At 33.5% G+C, this 24,411-nt stretch overlaps 5 protein-coding genes across 6 annotated transcripts in view; 2 read left to right on the forward strand and 3 right to left on the reverse strand.

Moving 5' to 3' along the window:
* Positions 1-2,519, reverse strand: part of LOC140059591 (uncharacterized) — a 29,029-nt gene extending 26,510 nt beyond the window's left edge. For both annotated transcript variants that reach the window (XM_072105557.1, XM_072105556.1), the window contains exons 1-4: positions 2,462-2,519; positions 1,742-2,096; positions 1,276-1,591; positions 211-677 (exon numbers count right to left, since the gene is read on the reverse strand). In XM_072105557.1, coding sequence (XP_071961658.1) covers positions 211-677; positions 1,276-1,591; positions 1,742-2,057 — 1,099 coding nt within the window. In that variant the 5' untranslated portion in view covers positions 2,058-2,096; positions 2,462-2,519. The remainder of the gene's footprint in view (positions 1-210; positions 678-1,275; positions 1,592-1,741; positions 2,097-2,461) is intronic.
* A 69-nt stretch (positions 2,520-2,588) lies between these two features.
* On the forward strand, positions 2,589-3,435 carry LOC140059400 (UPF0739 protein C1orf74 homolog). Its single transcript, XM_072105299.1, has one exon. The coding sequence runs from the start codon at positions 2,618-2,620 to the stop codon at positions 3,431-3,433; it is 816 nt and encodes a 271-aa protein (XP_071961400.1). The 5' UTR covers positions 2,589-2,617; the 3' UTR covers positions 3,434-3,435.
* A 110-nt stretch (positions 3,436-3,545) lies between these two features.
* On the reverse strand, positions 3,546-5,617 carry LOC140058732 (mesencephalic astrocyte-derived neurotrophic factor homolog). The gene is made up of 4 exons (XM_072104455.1): positions 5,404-5,617; positions 5,039-5,163; positions 4,677-4,818; positions 3,546-4,506 (listed from the first exon to the last, which is right to left on the reverse strand). Exons 1-4 carry the CDS (start codon positions 5,495-5,497, stop codon positions 4,337-4,339), a joined length of 531 nt encoding a protein of 176 aa, XP_071960556.1. The 5' UTR covers positions 5,498-5,617; the 3' UTR covers positions 3,546-4,336.
* Positions 5,618-6,756: 1,139 nt separating this feature from the next.
* LOC140058918 (serine/threonine-protein kinase TBK1-like) lies at positions 6,757-19,759 on the reverse strand. Its single transcript, XM_072104707.1, has 19 exons — positions 19,666-19,759; positions 18,728-18,850; positions 18,193-18,333; positions 17,616-17,745; positions 17,168-17,349; positions 16,886-17,043; positions 16,437-16,547; positions 12,946-13,125; positions 12,188-12,393; positions 11,390-11,448; positions 11,065-11,156; positions 10,574-10,766; positions 10,063-10,181; positions 9,411-9,521; positions 9,001-9,099; positions 8,808-8,904; positions 8,550-8,621; positions 8,112-8,308; positions 6,757-7,954 (listed from the first exon to the last, which is right to left on the reverse strand). Exons 2-19 carry the CDS (start codon positions 18,815-18,817, stop codon positions 7,825-7,827), a joined length of 2,367 nt encoding a protein of 788 aa, XP_071960808.1. The 5' UTR covers positions 18,818-18,850; positions 19,666-19,759; the 3' UTR covers positions 6,757-7,824.
* A 157-nt stretch (positions 19,760-19,916) lies between these two features.
* LOC140058413 (uncharacterized) lies at positions 19,917-24,257 on the forward strand. The gene is made up of 12 exons (XM_072104007.1): positions 19,917-20,024; positions 20,680-20,866; positions 20,955-21,061; positions 21,159-21,297; positions 21,405-21,565; positions 22,052-22,219; positions 22,605-22,735; positions 23,083-23,165; positions 23,408-23,529; positions 23,633-23,714; positions 23,806-23,916; positions 24,006-24,257. Exons 1-12 carry the CDS (start codon positions 20,014-20,016, stop codon positions 24,243-24,245), a joined length of 1,542 nt encoding a protein of 513 aa, XP_071960108.1. The 5' UTR covers positions 19,917-20,013; the 3' UTR covers positions 24,246-24,257.
* The last annotated feature ends 154 nt before the right edge of the window (positions 24,258-24,411 follow it).

Below are 24,411 nucleotides of genomic sequence, written 5' to 3' on the forward strand. Positions count from 1 at the left end.
TACCATATTTAGAAAAATCACATTTTTTTGTCAAACTAGTTTGATAGTGTAGACTGAGCTTAAAGCTTTGTTCTCACTTGGATGTAACGCAAGTAAGTTAACCAATCACAAGCGATGGATTATTCAAACAGTCATGGATACTGTGTTGCTCTTGTGTGTATGCGTTGCATACTAGTGGGAACCAAGATTTAGATCTATAACACATAGTACCTTGAATGGATTCAGCGTATTTGTTAGCAAACAAAATATAAATCTCCTCATCTGTTCTTCCATCAGCTTGCAAGAGTGATGCCGTCTGCTTCTGGTCTTCTAAGTACAACGCATGCTTGTCCTGGCTGTAGCCAATCACAGCCTCTAATTTAGATGGGTATGTGTGTGAAGCAATATCTAGGCCTAGAATCTTGTCTGCTGTACCTTGACGCATGTACTCATTGACTCTCAGTTGAACTTGAAGCAATCGTTCCTCGTGCTCGCTCTCTGTCATGGTAGACCAAAGCACCTCACCAGTTTGTTTTCGTATCAGCTCATAAAGAAGCTTTTCTTTCAGGCTGTTATACTTCATGTCGATGGCTTGCATCATCTCCGTTACAGACACACGGTTGCGGTAGTTCTGATTGATGTCATCCCAATCCATGCCATCATCAAAGAGCATCGCCTCAAGACCCAGATGGTTCCATCTGAAGCATAGCAACAAAAATTAAATTTGTTTTCGTAGTATTTTACAGTAATTTTGACTTAAAAACTACCTACTTTTATAGGAAGAGTTTGGTAGCCGAGTGGTTAGGACACTCAACTGTCATAACTTCCAGTCTAATCAGCTGTAATGAGTACCTGGTTGAAAATGCTAGGGAGGATAAGGCAGCGTGGAAAGGAACTGGCCACCCAACCACATAGTTCAGTAAAACTTTATTAATTTGTTTGGTTGTGGTATACAAAGATATACGTTAACAAAGAACACAAAAATACAAGCACAATAATCAAAATCTAAAATATGATGCCAATCATTCCTCTACGTTCAGAATATGAAAGTGGGACTGAAGCTGAAGCTCTCTCTACACTATCAAACTAGTTGATAAATATATGGTAGTAATATGCCCAAATATGGTACAGTAGTGATATGCACAAATATGGTACAGTAGTGATATGCACAAATATGGTAGTGATATGCCCAAATATAGTAGCGATATGATATCATCATGTTCATGGGCACATATTTTGGTCACATAAACTTTGATAGTGTAGATAGAGCTTTAAACCAGTGTTTGATCTACTCACCTTTGAAGTTTTCTCCTAGCTCCTTGTCTAAACTTGTCCCTGTAGTCTTGCTTCTCACGTGCCTGCAGGGATCGTATCTGTTCATCTTGTTCTTGCACTTTCAAAAACTCCTTGTGATTCTCAAATTCTTTTTCAATCTTCTGGCTTTCAAGTTTGTTACACTCTGTAAGAACGATCGAATCCTGACACGGTGGTCCATCCGGTACAGCACACAGGAACATGCGAACCTCGTCAAAACAAATATCGTCTTTGGTAGATTCACGATTCTCTATGAATTTATTCCAAGTGTTCATTGAAAACTTTTCCTGGTGAGTAGCTAAAATGAAAATATTATAAGGGTAAAAAAGAAGGAATGAAAAATTAAAAAAAGATAAAATTACAGAAGGGCTGTTTAGTATTCTATTCTGGTCTCAACTGGTCTCAACTGGAATTTTCACCTGGGCTAGCCCTGAACATGGATAAGTACCTTTAAAGAGAAACAGCGTATCCTTGATAGAAATGACGTCACATCCATCTCTGTCAAGAGCTTTGAAATCCCACAATGCTTGATTTTCTACAGTCCTACGACGCTCCAGCTCGAGTAGAACAGGAAGGAAGTGTTCCCGTGTACACAAGCCTCCCGACATTGGCCCACAAACGGATTTGATGGCTGGGTGAATGTGCTGCGGGAATATTGGTGAACGATGGATGGTCTCATCAAATCGTTGAACATCTTCAGCTGTGATGTAACCATTTTGGGATGTGTCAAGGAGATCAAAGAATTTTAATGCTTCTTGAGACATGGTTTACTAGGCTACCTGGTATTAGACAGCTAGCTGCACCTAAATCAATTCAAAGAAAATATTCAACAAAGATTAATTAAGGAAAAATACACTTTGCATGTCACATTTGCCATTCGGTTAATTGGATTTTTTAATATGATAAACATTTGTCCTTGGTGGCGCACCATAATTTTGAGCGTTCCATACCCAGGGGCTAATGTCTAGCCTCCTGTCGTCTGCTAACTGACAGATCTCCTTCTTTCTACCTAGCTAGCTAGCCTAGCTAGGACTAGGCCTAGCTAGGCCTAGGCCTACTAGGCTACAAAGAGTAGTTATTCTACTGCCATGGGTAATTCACCCACTAAAACTAACTTAATTGATGTCTAAGCCTACTCATATTAAAAACAATAGATAAATCAGTGTACCATTATCATCAAGAAAACAGAAATAACTGCAGTTTCCAATCAATGATTCCAACTTTATTATTTATTTTGATTGTGCGGTGGTGTGACGTCATCGCACCAAGGAAACGTCAAATAGAGGGCAGCAAACTCAAAATACTTGAGGTCGAGAATTAAAAAATGGAAACAGCAATTCGAGAAATGATAGGAAAATATTTTGGAAAACATGCCAAAAGGTCGTGGAAATCCATAACTTCAGATTTTCTGTACGTGCTCAGTGGTGTAAAAAATGGGTTTTTATTTGATTATGGTATAACTGATGAGGATAAAATAATGTGTTTCTTAAAGGACTTCACCGAATTGTTAGGAGTCGATACTACCGCTGGTGATGAAGGCCTTTTTGTTACTCAAGTTCATGAAAATATTTTTGTTATTAATGCGAAAATAACTGTACCATTCCTCACGAATTTTTTAGAAAAGAGCAATTCTACATGTATTGATGTCTCTGGTAAACTAGACTCCCCAATTATCTGCAAAGAAGATGTTTTTCTCGATATAAAATCGAATATAAAATCATCAGTGAAAATTTTGGATTTAAAAACTGAGGCAGAAACCAGTCAAGCGTGTAATGAAAACAAATACAAGATCTTGAAACTTGATGTTACCCCAACTTGCAATGTATCAACTCTTTTTGGTATTTTGATCGGTTATCCTGTTATTTATTGGTATAATGCTTCAGATATTGATAACTGCCTTGGAATGGTTCCTCTGCGGGTATATACGGTCAAATGCAATGTCCAGATCGAAGGCATTTTTAATGAAGAATTTACTATGTACTCGTTCAGCGTACCGGACTCATTGACATCACGTTTCGATGGAAATATTACGAAATGGTTTAGCGATTTGGAATCAAGAGTGGAAAAACTTGACCACTCGTGGATTACAGAATTAAAACTGTGTTCAAAAGTTGTCACACTACCCGCAGTGGCTTTATAATTTAAATCGTCAATCACATTTTTAAAGAGGCATATTGTTTTAGTTTGCTAAAAACCTTTGTGCTAAATCTAAATAAACAAAAGTAAATCAAGACATATTGTTTCATTGATATATAACTGAAATATTTTAATTTATAAATTAATTACCTCAATTTGTTTCTAGGAACATAGATAAGTACAAAGAAATTTAAGTAAGATCAGCTAATAAGATGGATGACCTTTCACCCTTCAATTCTCTAGTATTAAAGATTCAGAAGTCAGCATTTTTGATTCCCAATTTATGTACAGTATTTGTACAACAGCTACACTATTCATTGTAGGCCTATATAATTCTCATATACATCTCATGCGAGCATATGAAACTTGTGTAAAAATAAAATGAATTTTTAGGACTAAAAGCATTCTATAAGATGGAGGTAGACATAGGTTTATAGCTCCATGCTATAAAGAATATAAAATACTGTATTTGCCCTAATATAATCCCATGAGATATTGGCAAGAAAAATCATTTATTTTACTTGGATTTACTTTGGATCTTTGTTGGTGTTAAATTATTATCTGTGACAAGCAAGGCAACTTTAAAGTCATTTTATGTCTTGCAACAAACAAATAAAATAAATTTGTTACTGACGACATAAGTGGCTGACATTTTAAAAAATAAAATAGCCCATGGGACTATATTTGGATCAAGCATTGTGTCAGCAAATTGAGCATAAATCATTACAATTTATGCTCAATTACCAAATATGAGTGGGGCTACTTTCAAACATGGGATTATATTTGGGTCAAAAACATCATTTAAATTTAAGAACCTTGAAAAAAAGCAAAAATAGTAAACCAAATATGGTATAAAATTAAATAATTTCCCAACATTTATACAATGAAAACTAAAGCGTGGAATTTCTCATAACTCTTGCTTCTTGAAGTGTGTAGGTTTAAGTTTCTCTATTAACTTGATAAAGTCTGATTTCTCTGTGCACGCTTTACATGTCTCGCCCCAGTCACTAAGAATCTTCTTTAAGTCTTTTACTTTTAGTTTCTTTAGGTCAACAGCATCCAAATCTATTTGCTTTTCTGTTAAAAAAAAGGAACAAAAACCACATTTTATCAATCTACAATTTCACACACAATATCAATCTTAAAATGTTTGAAAAATATTTTTATTATGGAAAAACCAATTATTATTAATAATTATAAACTAATGTATGTATATATATATATTATTATACGTATCAAATACTCACCATATTTAAGTTGACATATTTGACCGTCTTTTTTCTTTAATTTCTCACATATTTTTTCGGGAGGCATAAACGATTTTAATGGTTTAGAAATTTCACCAAGCAATCCCGTGGCTGCATCTTCAGTTCCGCCGACATAATAACACTACAAATATCAACATGTACAATAATATTTAAGTAAGATAAGAAAACATGTACTCAACAGTTTGATAGGCTAGATCGTCGCAAGTCTTGTCAATTAATTATTATTGCGACTCGAACTACAGTAAAAGTAAGCATAGCCTAGTTAAACAAACAATAATTTTTTTTTTTAATTTATGTGTACCAAACCCAAGTGTAACCTTGGGGGAAATCCCTGTACTTACAAATCTGTTTTCTCTATTTTTTGCTTTCTTGCATAATTTCCTTATTGCATCTTCAATTTTGGCTGGACTTTTCCTTTCATCAGCTGACAATTTTTTATCAATTTGTTTAATTACACTAATACATACTGAAAACAAAGAAAAAACAAAGAATAAACAAACGTAAATAAACATTTAAAAAAAAACATAATAAATATAAACTTGGCCTAGGACTATCTGATTATGAATGAGTTTGATCATACGTCAAGCTAGGCCACCATCGTTACAAACTTCCTTCATACTGACTGGCAAACAAACAGAAGAAACCGCTACCTAACCGGTGTTTCAAGTTTCAACACCAGCCGGCAAAACATAAAATTATCACTAACCTTCGCAATCACCCTCTTGTAATTTTGCTTGGACTACACATATAGCAGACAAACATACGGTCAGTAAGACCGTTATAGATACCCACGCTTTCATTTTGAATTATTAAAAATAACTGGAATGTTAACTTTTCTTAAATACAAATGTTATTCTTATCTCTACGTGTACGTTTCCTAGGCCTACCGTACATGCACGACACGACGAAGTACGCGTGTACAAATTATTAAAAGTACAGTTGGCTGAATTTGATTGGACGACCGAAAGCCCAAGTGCAATACCGCCCTCTATAGCGTGCACACTTCTCTGTACTTTCCACTTAAAAATTACAGTAATTGTAATTACAGTAATTGTAATTACAGTAATTGTAATAAAATGATAGAAATAATAAATAAAATGGCTCCACATTACAGCTTCAAGAACTATAGGATAATTATTTAACAAGATATTTACGATAATAATTCAGAAAGACTCAGAATCCAGGAAGGCATTAAATATTTGCATTACAAATATAACCGAAATATCATTCTTGTCCATTTATTTTTATATTTGCACATACAATCATTATTACAAAATATTTTTAAGAACTATATATATAATCATTGTAATTTTAAAATAATTCACAATAAATAAAATACACCAGTTTTCATTTTGCAGAAGATGTGTAATAACACAACTGCTAATAGAAACTAGTGTACTAGTTTTGATTGTGGTCAAATGTGGATACCTCTATTAAGGGGACTTTGTTGGGTACCAAATGTGTCCCCTTAATAGGGGTTCAACTGTATTCAAATCAAGGATGCATCATTTTCTAAAATAAACAAAATTGAATGTTTCAATAACCTTTTCCTATGGGAAATATTTGAAGTATAATCAAATGTATCTATACAAGTAAAAGTGACTGTTTACAGTTCTTAATCTTACAATTTTTAAAACTAAAAATATATTCCGATATATACAATATATTCATCACATTGTAAAGCATATCGTAACTCATAGTTATAAGATCAAAGGTTACATGCAAATGGTCAAAGGTTACAAGAAGTAAAATATTTAACTATTATTTTTGTTTTTATTTATTATTTTAAGTAGTAAATTGTATTAGTTTAAATGTATGTGTATTGTTTCTGGGGTCTTTCTCGAGACAAGAAACTTGATTTCTTCTAGAGAAGACCCCAAATGATGGCTTATTACCTTGTTTCATTTACACACCTATACACTGTTAAAAAATATGTTTAACAAATAAATGTTTTTTTTGAATTTTGAATTTGAATTTGAATAGATAAGAGTTACTATATAATACCATAACAGTTTGGTACACAAAGATTGGATTTATTTCATTATTTGTTTTTAAAAACAGTTACTGTATATATTAAACTTATATAATATAAATTGTTCCAACTTATGATAGGTACATGGATTAATCATACATTATTTACAGCCTTATTTACATTTAAGTACTTGTTTTAGTAAATTTACTTCGCTATGTTTTTTATTAATCTAAAAACACAAATGTAACATTATAAAATATTAAAATTTAAATGAAAACATAAAGAAAAAGTGCATATTAATATTATGCAAAACATTTATCTGGACCTGTTCCATTTTCTTTTGAGGGGTATGTCATATGTTTGTCAATAACAAATAGACTTGTTATTCTTATTCTAATACTGTCCAAACTAATCATTGTATTTTGTACTTTGAAACTTGCTATCTGTAGTAACTTTTATTTACATTGAGAGTCTGCTTATGCGATAAGAATCAACTATTAGTATTATTAACATTACATATACTGTATATATTATACTATAACAGTGGATTTAGATAAAAACAGTAAATTTATAATCGACTGCCAATCCAATGATGTAGCGCTAGCACACCAATAATAAAAAGTAACGAAAACCCCAGCATATACAAACTATAGCTATTAATAATAAATTTATTCAAAAAAGTGTGGAATTATGTCAAGTAAGTTGATATATGATTGAAAATGTTTATTTGGTTTGAAGACACATTATTTTTAAATTCTATTTTGACAAACTAGAATTTTAAAATAAATTGGTATATTATTATTTTAATATTATTTTTGCCTTTTTCAAATCTAAATTGAATTTTGGATGGCTATAGCTGACCTGTATCTGAGGTTGAATCATATGCTACAACCAACCAAATTACCTGTACTCTTCTGGTAGATTTATTGGAGATACTTCCTAGTCTTCCTGAGGCCTTTGTCCTTCCTAGGCCCTAGTCTTCCTTAGGCCCAGTCCTCCTTAGGCCTTGGTCTTCATTATGCCCTAGTTCTCTTTGTACCCCAGTCCTCTTTAGGCCCAGTTCTCCTTAGGCCCAGTCCTTCTCCTAGTTCTCCTTAGGCCCAATCCTCCTAGTTCTCCGTAGGCCCTAGTCCTCCTCCTAAGTCTCCTTAGGCCCTAGTCCTTAAGATCCTCAGCTGGTGGCATCTTAAGTGTTGAAAACAGAGATGCAGATTCCTTCTCTAGTGCTTCCATTAATTTAATTGATTCATTCAATGCTTCAGTTCCGTTCCGTTCTTCAATGATTCTGTATAAAGAAAGATATGTGACATGTCATTTTGGCCGCTGGTTACAAGTAATGCCTAACACACAATCATCTTTATTGTCATGAGGATTAAACGATGCACTGGCATTAATAGGTTTATCCGGGTAAGTATATAGCATATAGAAAATATAATACATACTGTTTTTTTAAGTTTTTCTTTAAAGTAATTTTTCTTCCTGATATTCTATTTTGTAAAAACGGAAGTAAGCCTCCATCAACAGGAACCTCTTCCTCAGGAATAGATGAACTATTGCTGATGACCTCAAAGTCACTTGCTAAAGATGTCTGACTTCCTGACGACCCTGAGGATCCGGTTGAAAGAGAACTCGCTTTCTCCTGTTAAAAAAAAAAAAATTTAATTATATATCCCTATAAAGGAGACACCTCTAATTAGGACACGTTCCTGATAAAAGACTTGCCACAAGCCTCTAATTATTGGAGTTTTTTTCAGTGTTTGTATTGTTTTGCAAGTGACCAGTTTGATTTTTTTTTTGGTAACATATAGGTATGACATGCCATGTGTGCAAAACAAAGTATTAAGCCATATTTTATCTGTATATAGTTATACTGTACTTACGAATTCTTTTGTTTTTAAGCTTCTAAAATTTGAAAGTAAAATGTCTTGTCTTTTTTCAAGATCTTTCATCACCTGAAAGAATAAAAATGAAGTTAGCAAATAAATGAATAAATGTTTAGTAAAATAAGTAAGAAATGGTATATTGAATGAATGGTGTCCGTTGTTAGGAGGACTGACTACTATATTAACATCCATAAGGAAGGGCCAGTGCTTGCCATGCACATCAATTATATTTAATTAAAAAATAGTAAGTTTTACCTTTTTAATGTTCACATTTAATTCAGAATATTTATCATTGAACCATTCCACCTTTTCTGAAATAGTCTTTATTTTACCAAACATTGATGGAATTGACCTAAAAAAAAGTTCAAAATTGTTATACATTATTTACAATAAATGGGTATTCTGAGGACAGATTCTACACTAATAAAGACCTTACTTAAATACTTACTTAAACCAGTCATGAAATTTGGAATGGATATTTTTCAATTTAGTTTCACAATGGTCATTTTGAGTATTAGCTTCATCACACAAACTTTTCAGATGTAATCTATTTTAGAAAATATAATAATTGATTGCACTGATGAAAAAATAATTGCAATTAAACATATCAAAATAATTTCGACAATATGCAATGTCAGATTAGGAGAAGGAGCAATTGAAAAATGAAATATTTAGTCTCAAGCTTTGTCTACTCTATCAAACAAATTTGACAAAAAAAAGTGTGATGTGCCCAAATATGTTAGTGATATGCCCAAATATGGTAGTGATATGACATCACATAAAGTTTGATAGTGTAGACAGCTTTTAAGATTAGATTAAAGAGAAGAATTTAATATTTATATGAAGATTGTTTCTTACTTTTCAAGTTTCAAAATAGATGAGGTTTCTCTTTTTTTGGAACGTCTGTTTTCCCGGAACATTTCAAGTATTTCACATACAGAGTTTACATGTACTTGAAATCTTTCAATACTGGAATAAAAATATATTTTATAAGATTATTATAACATGAACTTGCTTCACCTTGATTTGGGTCATTCTACTAGCATGTGTTCACTTTATATTGTTAGGTAACATTATAACTATTTAAAGATATATTAAGATACTATATGTATTATTTGTGGAAATAAAAAATAAACAAACTATATGGAGTACATATTAAAAAATTGATAAATTGAAATGTTTATTTTTTATTAAAAATTTTTTTTTTATTTTGTTTGCATCCAACAGTGAGTAACTCGCCAATTACAGAATGGATAAACTATTTAATCATTTATCATGCTTATAAACTAAGTCTAATTTGAGACTTAGGGAGTGGAGTTGAAAGAGCCGTGAGTTACAACCTTGGCACTAGGTCAGGATTGAACCCTGGACCTTGGGATTGGAAGGCAAGCATGTTACAGCTCCAAGCTACAGCTGCACTACAATATATTTTATCAAATAAGAGTTTACATTTATTTTTCATATATTTTACATGAACTTGCTGTAATATTTTGTTGTGATAATAAATTACCATCTGTTTCCAGTTGTATAACACAAAATATTTTCCAGTTCAAATAACATAATTTGGTTTTCATACTCGGCAAGCAACGCATCAATAATGCTACTACTTTTTTGATGATCTTCTTGAATCTAAACAAAACATAAGTCAGATTAGAGGTGTCAAATAGAAGTGGAGATGTATGCATTATAAGAAGAAGAGCGAGTGAGTGGCCTAGTGTACTAGTGGCTTAACGTAGCCATAACTCGTTCAATGTTTCTGGTGGTAGAACGAATCTTCTCGGATAAGGACTTTTAACCGTAGGTCCTCCAGTGTACACATCTAGCTCATGTGCATTTTAAAGAACCTAGTAAATCTTTCAAAACGAGTAGGGGGTGGGTGTACTAGTCCACACACAGCCACTGTGCAATTGTGACTGGACCGTCTTAGTGAGAAGTTGAGTAAATAAAATAAATAAATAAATAAAATAAAATTGTCAATGAATGCCACAAAATAAATTCTGCAAAAGCTATGGTAACGGTACCTCTTTGGCCAATCCTTCAATCTCTGTCACATCCATACTGTCGTTCTTATTCTCCATTCTGGTATCCATTTTTAAGACATCCTCCAGCGAGTGCACAAAATCTAGACGTTTACTTAGGTTTTCCAGATTGGTCACAACCTTAACTTCACTCATTTTAAGTTTAAGTTGTTGCAACTCTTCAAACAAATGCGACCTATAAATTGAAAGTATTATTTATAAATTATGCTTGTTTGCAGGACCACTCCAGGTGCTACTATGCAAATAATTAACATGCTTCAGCGAATTCTTTATTAGAGTATTATTACTGATATAATTGAATGGAACTTTCAAGTAAAGAATCATAATCTAGTCAACACGCTTTTGGAAATAAAACGTCTCAGAAATCTGAATTTCTAGACTTAGAAGGGTTGGCTGTATCACAGTATGATGTGTGATTATTCCACAATTTTCGAAAGTTTTGATAACAATTAGATTATGATGATGATAATTACCCTAAGTTTTCGATTGCATTTTTAAATTGATGCTGTGCATTCAATATATCCTCTACTACTTCTTTCGTATAGGCCATCACACCAGCACACGTCTACAACAAAACAAAAGGTTACACAGGACTGAAACACTGTACTATGGGTTTAGGAATCCATAAAATGAAGGGTTAGTCTAAAATCCTAGTATATATTTATAATTCTTATATTTAGTTAAATTATTATTATTATTTCTTTCATTCAAATTTACTATAGATTACATTTTAAACTCAAATTCTAAATTTATTTATTATTTATTTTTAAATTAATAATCATATAAAGTCAAGTATACCTTTGAATAAATATAGTCTGCATCTGGGTGTGAATAAGACGACATCGAAGGAAAACATGCTAAAATTGTGAATTAAATAAAAAGCATTATATTATCAAACTAAGCACGGCAGAATTAAGCTCTGTCTACACTATCAAACTTTATTTGACAAAGAAATGTGATGTCCCCATATATGGACATGATGATGTCCCTAATGATCAGCTTTGGCTGGATGGACCATCCTCATAAAATATTGTTGAAATAAATAAATAAATCACTACCATATCTGGGCACATCACACTTTTTTTGTCAAACTAGTTTGATAGTGTAGACAGAGCTTTACAAATTATAGCATGGAATTAACACATGGAATTACTGTATAGAGTGAGTGCATGGAATTTCTAAAATGAATTTTAAAAATTCTTTAATTTTAGACAGTTTTCAAATATTTTTAAATTCACTTAAATCACATGTTTTATATTGACTTTGTTGAATCGACTATTATGTATTTTATCCGTTTATTTGATATTGACACTGTTGATTCGTCTATTTGTTTTTTAAATATTTTTATATAGTTTATTTTATATCATTGTTGTTACTTTGGGAGTACGGAACCTGAACTCTTGTTATAGTGATTAGGTTCACTTTTAGGTTCCTGCCTACTCCCTTAGTTTCTGTGTTTTGTTTGTTTGTAACTGGTTTTTGGCAATAAATAATAATAATAATAAATCATAAGTGGCCAAAAAAAAGGGCACTTGAATAAGCATTTGTTATTCATTATTTACATGGAATTTTAGTAACATTTTAGACCTTACTTACGTTTATAAGGAATAAGAATAGATGGCTCTGATTGGCTTCTCTGATCATGCAGCATCGTATATAGTATCACTGGTGATGCGTCAGTTGTATTTGAAAATTCCTTACATCTTTTTTTTGGTTTGAATGGTTTTCGTTTGAATAACAACAATTGATCAGACACTGTGACATTACACAGAACTTCAATGTGCTTTGACATAACATCAAATCTAAAGAAAGGCAATATCACCATTATATTAAAAAATGCATACACTATATTCCAAATGGCTAAAGGGGAGTTGAAATGTGTCTACACTATCAAACTTTATGTGACAACAAAATGTGATGGACATATTTGACCATATCACTACCATATTTGGGACACTTTTTTCTCACATAAAGTTTGATAGTGTAGACAAGGCTTAAGTTTTGTGGTTTAATAAGAGATAGTGTAAAAATGCTTGAAGTGCTATTACCGTATATCCTCTGGTATAATCCCACCAACCCCCAGTTCAGGAAAAAAAAATGATTGGTAAGCACAATTTATCTGAACTGGCTAGAGAGAGGCCTACATCCAGACCAAAAGTCAACACTGGGACTATACCAAGGGATATGCCTGTTTGTGAAATCAGACATAAAGTAGGGGGTGGGATTAGATCCGAAGTGGGATTAGACCCAAGGAAATATGGTATATAGATAACATTTTGGAAAGTTGGCCTTCCATTATGCATACATAATCATACTAGTATAACGTGTTTATGTAGCCATACAAAATATCTTACTCATCATCTTTGTGAAGGTATATGTTCATCATCTTTGCTTTCTGGACATCAAAGACATGCAAGATTTCCATGTTCAGTATTTTGTCCACTTCTTCAAAGAACCTATCAGCTGACATCATTTTGGACTGTTCACACTCAAGAAGACCTGCCAACAGCGGTGTCAACATCTCTTTGAACATCCTGTGTAATTAAAGAGCAAACAAGTCATTACTTTATTGGTGCTCTCTGTGATGGAGTAACCGGCCCGTGGGTCAAAGTTTTATTTTAAACTGTGGTTTTGTGCATTTTTATATTTTTATGGCTAATGTAATATAATGTTGGGTTGTTGGAGGTACTAATGAAGGACTCTGACTCGCTTGACTGTCGTAACACATATATTATTTATTCAGTATAATACTTCAGTACAATATACAACTATAAGTATAGATAAGGAACGGACGGTCAATGATGCTGTCGGTGAGGTGTGAAGTGTGTAGGTCTGCTGTGAGGTGTGTGCTCCGTGAGGTGGCTGTAAGGTGTGTCTGGGCCCTTCTGAAACTTGGGAGTATATTGGCTCAGTTCATTTGCATAATGTCATTACATCATCTGTGAGGGTAACGATTGGTCCTAAGTTGATCCAGGGGTGTTTAAGTGGGAGTGATTGATCTTATCTGGGGAGGTTACAATGATGAATTCATGGCCCTGTCAAATCTCTGCTTAAAACTGTCATTATCTAATTGTTTTACGATGGGAACGGTCGCAAAGTTAAGCTAAGTGTTTTCTTTAGGGATTCTATTATAAACTAAATGGTCATTAAAACATCTGGACCAACTCTCCTTTGGACTTTCTGGGTCAGTTTGTGAACCTATTTGAATTCCGATACAAAGGTCAATTTCTTAAATATAAAAGTATATCCTTATATTACATCCCTCTGTTTCCCTTTTTTTTTAAAATCTATTTAACATATAAAAATGGTTATAATAGTGGCATGCAAAATTAAAGTTATATAAAAGAAAAAAAACATTATACATATATGCAAAAATTGAGTTAGCCAAAACCATTGACTCTGAAGTGTAACCTTATCACTTTCACTCTCTCTCTTCTCTCTCTTAAAAAAATGAAATTAAAAATGAATTTGGTATAAAATTCCGGAATTTATATAAAATTTGAAACAAAAAATGTATATAAAAAAACGAAAGTGTTCTTCAAGATCGACATAATTGTGGGTCCGTTGCTTTGGAGGCATGCTACACTCGGATTACCGAAATATAAACATCACAACGGTTGGGTTTCCCTAAAAAACATCGGTCAAGAAGTCGACTCTCGTTAATTATTTGAAATAGAAAAAAAATTTATAAAGGATAAATTGAAATCAATCATATAATAATCGATAATAATGGGATGTAGTCCACAGTGTGCCGTCGTCCAATATGTAGGTAGCAGTGTAAGGCATCTCATTCAAATATACCATACCGCAATTCAAGTATTGGTATTTTGCCCGGGTCTTCCACCATGTAATATAATGTTGGGTTGTTGGAGGTACTAATGAAGGACTCTGACTCGCTTGACTGTCGTAACACATATATTATTTATTCAGTATAATACTTCAGTACAATATACAACTATAAGTATAGATAAGGAACGGACGGTCAATGATGCTGTCGGTGAGGTGTGAAGTGTGTAGGTCTGCTGTGAGGTGTGTGCTCCGTGAGGTGGCTGTAAGGTGTGTCTGGGCCCTTCTGAAACTTGGGAGTATATTGGCTCAGTTCATTTGCATAATGTCATTACATCATCTGTGAGGGTAACGATTGGTCCTAAGTTGATCCAGGGGTGTTTAAGTGGGAGTGATTGATCTTATCTGGGGAGGTTACAATGATGAATTGGCCCTGTCAAATCTCTGCTTAAAACTGTCATTATCTAATTGTTTTACGATGGGAACGGTCGCAAAGTTAAGCTAAGTGTTTTCTTTAGGGATTCTATTATAAACTAAATGGTCATTAAAACATCTGGACAAACTCTCCTTTGGACTTTCTGGGTCAGTTTGTGAACCTATTTGAATTCCGATACAAAGGTCAATTTCTTAAATATAAAAGTATATCCTTATATTACACTAATAAAGAAATGAAATGACATTGATGGGATAGAACCAATGACCTTTGACAGAAAGATCTTCCATCTACTAACAAAAACCACTTAGCATCATCACATGTGCATTACAACTACTTGATGTCCTGGAGAGTTGGACTACTAACCTGGATAACCATGATAGCTTTGATTGTGTCTATTTAGACTATAAAAAGGCTTTTGATAGTGTGCCACACGAAAGGCTTCTAGTCAAATTGAAAGGTTTTGGTATTACGGGAAATCTACTAGGATGGTTCTCTAATTATTTGTCAAATAGAACACAACGAGTTAGTGTCAATGGTCAATTATCATCACAGGCTCCAGTATTAAGTGGAATTCCACAGGGTAGCATTGTGGGCCCAATCTTATTTTCAATCTTCATTAACGATTTACCTGATGTTGTCGAGTATAGTATTCGTTTATATAGAGTTGTATAGAGTGGTCAATAACATTGATGATGCGGATTTATTTCAGAGAGACATTGACAGTGCTTCCCATTGGTCTAATGTTTGGCAATTGCCATTTAATGACACTAAGTGTATTCAATGGCTGGTAATTTACTACATGAGGTAAAGCAGGAGAAAGATCTAGGTGTTACTTTTGATCCTAGTTTAATCTTTAATTTGCATGTAGCGGATATTTGTAAAAGAGCTAATAAGAAACTAGGAATGATTTATAGATCTTTTAAATTCTTGAATAAAGATGGATTTTTGAAGCTGTATAAGTCTATTGTCAGGCCAACGCTTGAATATTGTAATACTGTTTATAATCCTATTAGAAAAAACGAGATCAGGATGAAATAGAGAAGGTCCAGCAAAGAGCAACAAGATTGATTCCTATACCGTAACATCCCGTATGGACAACGTTTGAGAATTCTTGGTCTTCCTACCATGAGATATCGAAGGCAGAGAGCGGATATTATCCAAGTTTTTAGGATTGTTAAAGGTTTCGATCGTATTTCGATCAACACATTTTTTGAATTTGATCTAGAATCTCGGACCCGTGGATACCCATATAAACTCAAGTTTAAAAGCTGTCGTCTTAATATTAGGAGGGACACGTTTTCCAGGAGAGTTATTCTCTTATGGAATGCTCTGCCTACGGATGTATTGTCATGTGCTACGGTGAACTTGTTCAAAGCAAAACTTAACGTCGCATGGTCCAACCACCCGCTGAAGTTTTCACCCTATATAGAATATGATTTTATTGCTAAGAGGGGCTTTTAAGCACTGAGTGCTTCGCCTCGATCCCGTAGACGAAAGTGTACGGGAAACAAGTAAACAAGTAAAAGTAAGCATGGCAAACACGGTTTAAAACAACAAATTAGAAAGACCAAGTTTGAAACTTATTTCTGAAGAAAGAAAGAGAAAAAATGAACTCAGTCTTACGTTGACATCCTGGTACTTTCAGGCAAATCTCGTTCCCAAGTAATTTTACCATCTGAGTCTTTTTGGTATCCACAAATAACCCCTGATGCTTTTTTGGTTGTCAGATAATGCCTGATACAGATAATTCAAGATATTAATAAGAAATATATAAAGCCTTGTCTACACTATCAAACTTATGACAAAAAAATGTGATATGTCCATATATGGACATGATGTCATATCACTACCATATTTTAGCATATCACTACCATATTTTAGCATATCACTACCATATTTGAGCATATCACTACCATATTTGAGCATATCACTACCATGTTTGGGCATATCACACTTTTTTTTGTCAAAATACTTTGATAGTGTAGACAGAGCTTTAGAAACAAAACAATAACAAGAGCTGTGTTTCAGATACATCTACATCTTGAGTAATAGACCAATATATATATTCTTACATTGTTCTTTTATTGTTGCGTCCACCATGAGGTCTGAACGGAAGGTTGCCAGTGGCAACGTGATACAACGTAACACCCAGGCTCCACAGATCTACCGACGAGTTGAAGCCTGTTCCTGTACTATCACTCAACAAAGCTCTGGCATACATATCTGGATGCTAAAAAAAAATATTTCAAAACCTCAAACCTTGAACATGGAATTGTTTACATTGTATGAATAAATGGAAGGTAGGAAAATGAAAGGTATGAGGATGAAAGATGGAAAGAAATATGGAAACTAACCAAATATTCCTCTGTTCCATAGAGCGAAACAAAATTCTCATCGTTTGATAGTTGCCTAGCAGCACCAAAGTCTGCTAGTTTGTAGATATTTTGTCCATCTTTGCCCTCCATAACCATGATGTTACCAGGCTTCAAGTCACGGTGCACAATCTGTTTATTTTGTAAGTATTTCATTCCAGAGCCTGACAAAACAAAATCATTCATTAATTATCAATATATGTTTTAACACTATAAGCTCCGTCTACACTATCAAACTAGTTTGACAAAAATGTGTGATGTGCCCAAATATGGTAGTGATATGATGTCATCGTGTCCATATATGGGTGGCGCATTACAATTTGTTTGAAGTTTGATAGTGTAGACAGAGCTTTAGTCCATATTTTTATAGCCAATAACACTAACAACACAAAACAACATACTTATTAACTATAGGTAGAAGAAAACTTACAAATATCAGACAACACTCTTTTATATTCGTGTTCTGGAACACCAAACATGAATTGCGGTAACTCAAGCATTGTGTACAAGCTGCCCTTACTACATAACTCCATCACTATGACACGCTGGCGACTTCTCTCCTGTAAACATCAAACACATTGATTATTATTCATTTTCTCTATCAGAATGAGATGTATCGAAAATCTTGGGAGAGGAGTAGTGTTCGAAGGCACGTCAAAACCATAAATCAACAAAACAGAGGGAATTTAACACCTCCCAGGTGAAATATTAAGTTTAGATAAGCAACAGGTTTGAGTTTTAGAGCAGACGAAAAAAGATATAGAAAATAAATTTTTCTTTTTTGTTGATCCAATAGATCGAAAGTACTAAAAATGAAAAATTTCTCTTCTATAATATTAGGATTCTAATAAAATTATTTCAAGAATACCATATCATATTATGCAATTTAATTATATTTTTTGTGTGGATTTGATTATGAAATTTGTAAATTAATGCATGTTTTAATGAAAATCTTGGATAGTAAAAAATTAATTTAGTCACAAATTGGGCTTAAGATAAAAACTTACATCGACATCAATAGCTATCAGTTGTACTACGTTCCTGTGTTTCAGTTGCTTAAGCACCTCAAACTCTCTGTCTTGTACCGCACCAGGCCGCATGAAGCTGGAGTTATTAAAGACTTTCACGGCTACCTTGTGTCCACGGGTCTAATTTTTAAAGAAAAAAAAATCAATTAGAGTAAATGTGATTTGCACTCAAGCAGACAATCTTTTCTGCTTTTCTCATCACACTACTATATGGATGCCAGAAAAGTGGTTATCTTATTGGAATTGAACATACAGTGAAATAAAAACATCAGGGCGTAAGAAACAGTACGGGTGGTTAGGTTTCAACCTAACCACTTTTTCACCTTTGACAACCCAGTGACTTGAACTGAGATTGTTCCCTTTTTCTTGCAAAAACCGGCCCACTTTATTTCTCGTGGCTACATCACTGCATAGTGGTCTAACGGTAGAGTACTAATAACCAGAGAAGTGAAAGTTCATGTATTGGTTTTGGCAACATTTTTTAACCATCACAAATTGTCTAATTTTAACATACCTTTGATCTACCAGTGTAGACAGCACTGGTAGCCCCTGTTCCCAACACATCTTTCTCACTCCAGATGTACCCCGTAGAAGTAGATAACATAGTGCTTTTTCTCAGTACTCAAATTCCGTTTTACTAGATTGATAAAAACAGATTTAAGAGAGAAAACTTTTTAATGCACTTAAAAAAAAATTTAAAATAGTATAGGCCTGTTTCTAATAGTTACTACTGTATATGTACAGTGTTAATTAATAACTTTTTGAATGTCATATACTTGTCACACACACACACCATTTTTTTTTCGCAATTCGTACATTTCATAATTTGTCAGTTAAGTCATAGTAAAAGGGAAAAAAGCAAGTAAATATTCATTCAAGGTTGAAATAAAAATGATTGCATTATGCGTTTATCATGTGGGCGTTAAAATTGAATTGATTTATTGATTGGTTGGTTGGTTGTACTTTGCTATTTACAATTGTTGTCAGTCTATTTGTCAGCAATAAAGAATGACAAAGTACAGTATTTGGAAACCTACTGGAAACTTACACAAATTGTGTCACAATAAAAAATAGTCAGTTTATATATGACAACCCCAATGTTATACAAAGAAAGCATACTCTCACCAGTTTTAGGCGTATTTAAAAAATCAAAATATGTAATCTTGAAATCATACGGTATAGCATTTTCTTAATTGATCATTGAAATAATTTGCTGTACATAAAATACAGTAAGTTTTATAAACATTATATTTTAATAAATGAACCTTTTCCTTTTTAAAATACTACTACTAGGCTAGGCCTAGCCTATATGCTATCTAGCTAGGTTTTTATTCAACTGATATTTTCTTCTAGTTTAGATCTCCTAGCCTTCAGAGTGAGTAATTATATAGGCCTAGGCTATTTTAAGCTTACCATTATACCATAGAGACTATGATTATACAAATTACTTACACAATTTCACTTTACCTCTTTCTTCATTTTACCCGAAAACGGATATGTCAATATAAAATGGCGATGAATAAACAAATTAATTCTATTTATAGGGGGATCAACAATTGATAAAAATTTCAGGGTTTTCCCATAATTAGACTTTCGTGTACAGACGCACTGTGAATGAATAGTAGGCGACTACGTACCAATTTGGTATACATTGTTTACCTTGTGCCTGGTAGTGAGGCTAGGCATAACTGTTTACGTACGTACGTACGTAATACCGTACCTTTTAGGCCTAGCTTATTATAGGCCTAAAAACCTACTTCGGTATAATATACCAATCAAAATATTATTGCAACTTGCTCCATGATCAAAGGGTACGTAAAAATTATCATTAACTAGGTAGACATAGCTTTGATATAAATAAATATGTAGGCTAGGCCGGCCTAGCTAGCTAGCTAGTAACTAGTACCTAGCCTAGGCCTAGAGTCCTAGCTAGTACTAGTAGTAGGCCTACTCATTCTCATCATACAGGAGGGGCGGCCAGGGCAGAAGGTCCACGCACAGGACATACTAATCTACGCCCGGCAGTGCCCGGTACCACCCGGTACCACCCGGTGGGATTTTATGAGTATTGTGTTATCAACTATTAGTATGTGCTACAGTATTACTATTTAACAATTGTCGTATTCGATTGGGAACTTTCGTCATCAACATTGTCAAAGATTCGTTGAGTACTTTTTGTATTCAAATTGTAAATTTGTGCTCAACAGAAAGTCATTCGAATAGAAAACGTTGACAACGAAAGCTTTTTCGTTAAGAACAATCTCAACGCTCAAAATACTCCGTTAAAGAAGTACTCAACGGAAAAACTACTCAACGGTACACTCGAATACGACAATTATTTATGCAAGAAACTGTCAAAATACTGATGATGAAGACTGAATGAAGACCGCCTTCTTTGTTTGGTGTAGATTAGTTAGTATGACCAGAATGAAATGAAACTATGACTCAATATATATATCTTTTCAGAAATCTATCAAGAATGCCTGGAGTTCGAACCAATCGTCGTCTGTGTCTCATGGGACTAATAATGGTAACATTGGCTTTATACGGTTGGATTAAACTCTTCATGATGACTTTAAATTACGATTTTCATCCCAAGCTGGCCAGTATTACCGACATGAAGTTGTTTACAACAGAATTGAAACATAGTCATGTAAGCAATCATTAAATTAATGAACGATTAAAACCAAAAATTCTTTAAAAGTTTGTAAAAAAGAAATAACACTTGCATTTATTTTCAGGACTGGTACCACAAAGTTTGCTTCAATGGTTTGCGTCAAGAATTCTCAATTTCTAGGCTTGAGGATTTTCAAGAAAGGTGGAAAGTGTCTTCACAATTGGACTGCAGGTAAAATATTAAAAATAAATGATTTAAATCTTTATAATTCAATAAATATTTGCATCAATGTTTCTTCATAACTTTGTATTTATGCTTATTTTTTTAGGGTAACGTACGATATGTTTGAACGAATTTACGACGTGAAGAGAAGGTCAGGTCAAATTGTCGTACCAGACACGTTTCAAACTAAACTGTTAAAGTGGCTTGGAAACAGTGAGGATCTTCTACGCGAGGCAAAGCTCCAAGTAAGTACGAAAACAGGAACACCTTCAGCCTCAACTCCCATCAATTATGTTTTTTTCTAAATCTTTCTGGAAAATAATTTAATATTCGTTTACTTTTTCTTCGACAGTTTATTACAATAATTTATAATAAATATACAAACGAAGAAACGATTTTCAACCCATTGCGAGCAAAAAGACCCGGTGTGAATGACCAAGACGACGTTGAAACTTACCTAGATGAACTCATGCAGAAGTCGAGCAAAGACTGTGATTTCTGCGCTTACGAGTTGTAAGTTGCACTAATATAAAAACGCCAATTCATGAGGCAAAACTCTCCCTTAGCAGAAATGGTCCACATGCCTGTCAAGAGTGTCAGCCCATAAAACACACAATTGTAATTTGATGATATTAACTGCCCATCAAATATAACCCAAGGGTACTATTAGGTCATTTACAACAAGGTCACCTGGACAGCTCATGAACATTCCTATATGGTTTTCAGCAATTTCTGTGTGTCAAGATAAACAATCAGAACTGGTAAATTGTTTAAAACAGACCAAGATTTATTACCCGGATTTTTTCAAAAACCCGGATGAAATGGACTGATTTTGCTAAGGGAGAGAAATGCCTAATGTACAGGATTTATAAACTATTTGAAAATGTTAAGGCTTTAGGAGTGGAAAGAGTCACGAGTTACAACACCAGTTTGATAGTGTATATAACTAGAAAAAAAATAACATGTTCATTGCCTTATTATATTTATGCAACTTTTTAGTAAGACGGCGGAGGACACCTTTGGACGGATCACATCAACGTACTCAGGTACAGCAGCCAATGCTTTTAAGTACAATGGATACCACTCACTTATTATATCTAAAAAACATAATTTTTTAGAACTAACAGAAGAGGAATTTATTGATATGATGCACACATCAATGAGATGGTAAGAATCATAAATTCATCTTTTTGAAAAAAAAAAAAGGATTTTATTTCATTTTATTTAGACATTGTTAAAACAGTTTTGGGGTGTTGGTAAAAAATGGTTCTGCCTCTACATTAGCCCAATCCATAAAGCCTTGTCTACACTATCAAACTTTATGTGACAAAAAAATGTGATGTGCCCATATATGGACATGATGATGTCATATCACTTCCATGTTTGGGCATATCACAACCATATTTGGGCACATCAAACTTTTTTGTCACATAAAGTTTGATAGTGTAGACAGAGCTTTAGGCATGAGAATTAAACAATTACTGTATTTATTTTGATTACCCTCGTTGTTAAAAACTATTAGCTTTTTCTTGATTAAATCTATTAATTACAGGTATATGAAAGTGTATGAAACAGATAAAAGATATAAATATCCGCAAATGATGTGGGACAGCCTACCAAAGGCAAGCGCCAGCCAAGTACACACACATGCACAGGCTTCAATCAGCCCTGATGGCTATTATGGTAAGGCTGCCTAATCCGTTTAGGCTATAGTGACTTATTATATTATCGGTCACATGATCTACATACAACACTCTGCATCAAATCAGAATTACTAGGCCCAAAGTCCATAAAAATGAATATTGGAATCAAAATAAACAAACACTTACCATCAGCATGTCTTCGCAGCTATTATAATCTTGCATAGCACGAGGATAGCCTATACACCTGTTTAAATATGCAAATGAACTAAAACTACTGTCTATGAAAGAAAAAAGAATGAAAATAAGATGACAAATTAAAACAATGAAAAGAAAAGAGCTAGATGAATTAACTAAGCATAACTATGTCAACAATTGTTTGTTTTAAAGGCCTAATGAAACATATACATTTGTCAGCTACGAAGTATGCTAAGGAGAACGGTGGCTGTAACTACTTCACAGACCTGTTACAGGTCAGTATACTTATACCCTTTTCACATTATGTAGAAATACTCTAGTTTACACACACACCCGGATTTACACACACTTGGGTTCACACTATACAAAACTATGGAGTTACACATACCTGGGTTCACACTAAAATGTGCTTTTCTATGCAATGTGAAAGGGGAATTAAAAAAACATCCTAAATAGTCAACAGTATCAATGCATGGGCAACTAAGATGAAATTACAAGTAGAACTTTTAAATTTCAGGTTCATAATGCATTGGGGTTAGCAACAAATTTCGGTAACGCATCTGCGATGGCGTATTTAACGCCGAAAAATGATAACGAAGTTGTAATAATGTCTAGAACAGCAAATTCTGATTTTTTTAGGTAAGTTTAATTATTTGGTTTACTATATATAATATTTTCTTATTTTTTTAATTATTTAATAAATACTATTCTGCATTATTAAATATATTTTCTTCTTTTACAGGTTATTATATTTTGTACTAAAAGCATTTACAGAAGACATGAAACAGTATGCCTGGAGTCTTGCCATGTTTTTACCAAAATTGGTGAGTAAAATAAATTTAAAAATTTGGACATAACGGACAGAAAACCTATAAAGAAACCCACTAAACTCACCTAATATGTTTCATTCCTTAGGAGCCTTGGGTAGCTCCTGGTATTGACGATATACCAGCTTTAGTTCGTATAGTAAGTCGTGGACCGGTCAACAACCCCCGGTCAGACATAAGTTCAATGGAATTATTTGGGGTAAGTTTTATAGGTCAGCAATTAATTCATAAACAAACATACTACTAATTGTGAAAAAACTATAATCATTCATTCATTTTTTTTTCTAGGCTTCAAATGTTAACATAGACCCTTTCAATGTAATACAATATATCGAAGACTCTGTAAGAAAACGAAGCGTGATAAAACTTAAGAAAGAAAATGAACAAACAAAAGAAGAATTAAAAGAAGAATTAAAAGATTTAGAAAAAGAAAATTTAGAAAAGAAACCAGAAGATGTACAAAAAATAGAAAGTCAAGAAAAAAGTAAAGAACTACGAGAAATAAATTTAGTAAACGAGAATAAATAACAAAATGATTTATTAATATATTGCATTGTACTTTTATTTGTGTACTTTTATTTGTTTACGATTATTGAGTTGCTAAGCTGCGGGGAAGCTGCAGTTGAGTTGCTTAGCTGCAGTTGAGGTGCAAGGCTGCTGTGAAGCTGCAGTTGAGTTTCTAGGCTGCGGTGAA

The sequence above is a fragment of the Antedon mediterranea genome, chromosome 9 (genome assembly GCF_964355755.1).
Source record: "Antedon mediterranea chromosome 9, ecAntMedi1.1, whole genome shotgun sequence".
NCBI classification, from domain to species: domain Eukaryota; kingdom Metazoa; phylum Echinodermata; class Crinoidea; order Comatulida; family Antedonidae; genus Antedon; species Antedon mediterranea.

Excerpts from the sequence above, each read along its gene's own strand:
- LOC140058732 (XM_072104455.1), bottom strand. The coding sequence starts at position 5,497 with ATGAAAGCGTGGGTATCTATAACGGTCTTACTGACCGTATGTTTGTCT. Across the intron at positions 5,164-5,403 it reads ACAAGAGGGTGATTGCGAAG|TATGTATTAGTGTAATTAAA; the intron begins GTTAGTGATAAT and ends CTTTGTTTTCAG. Across the intron at positions 4,507-4,676 it reads AATATGTCAACTTAAATATG|AAAAGCAAATAGATTTGGAT; the intron begins GTGAGTATTTGA and ends TTTTTTTAACAG.
- LOC140058413 (XM_072104007.1), top strand. Across the intron at positions 23,530-23,632 it reads GCAAATTCTGATTTTTTTAG|GTTATTATATTTTGTACTAA; the intron begins GTAAGTTTAATT and ends CTTCTTTTACAG. Across the intron at positions 23,917-24,005 it reads GTTCAATGGAATTATTTGGG|GCTTCAAATGTTAACATAGA; the intron begins GTAAGTTTTATA and ends TTTTTTTTCTAG.
- LOC140059400 (XM_072105299.1), top strand. The coding sequence starts at position 2,618 with ATGGAAACAGCAATTCGAGAAATGATAGGAAAATATTTTGGAAAACAT.
- LOC140058918 (XM_072104707.1), bottom strand. The coding sequence starts at position 18,817 with ATGTTATCTACTTCTACGGGGTACATCTGGAGTGAGAAAGATGTGTTG. Across the intron at positions 17,746-18,192 it reads TGATAGCTATTGATGTCGAT|GAGAGAAGTCGCCAGCGTGT; the intron begins GTAAGTTTTTAT and ends TGATGTTTACAG. Across the intron at positions 11,449-12,187 it reads TATTCTTATTCCTTATAAAC|CATGTTTTCCTTCGATGTCG; the intron begins GTAAGTAAGGTC and ends TCACAATTTTAG.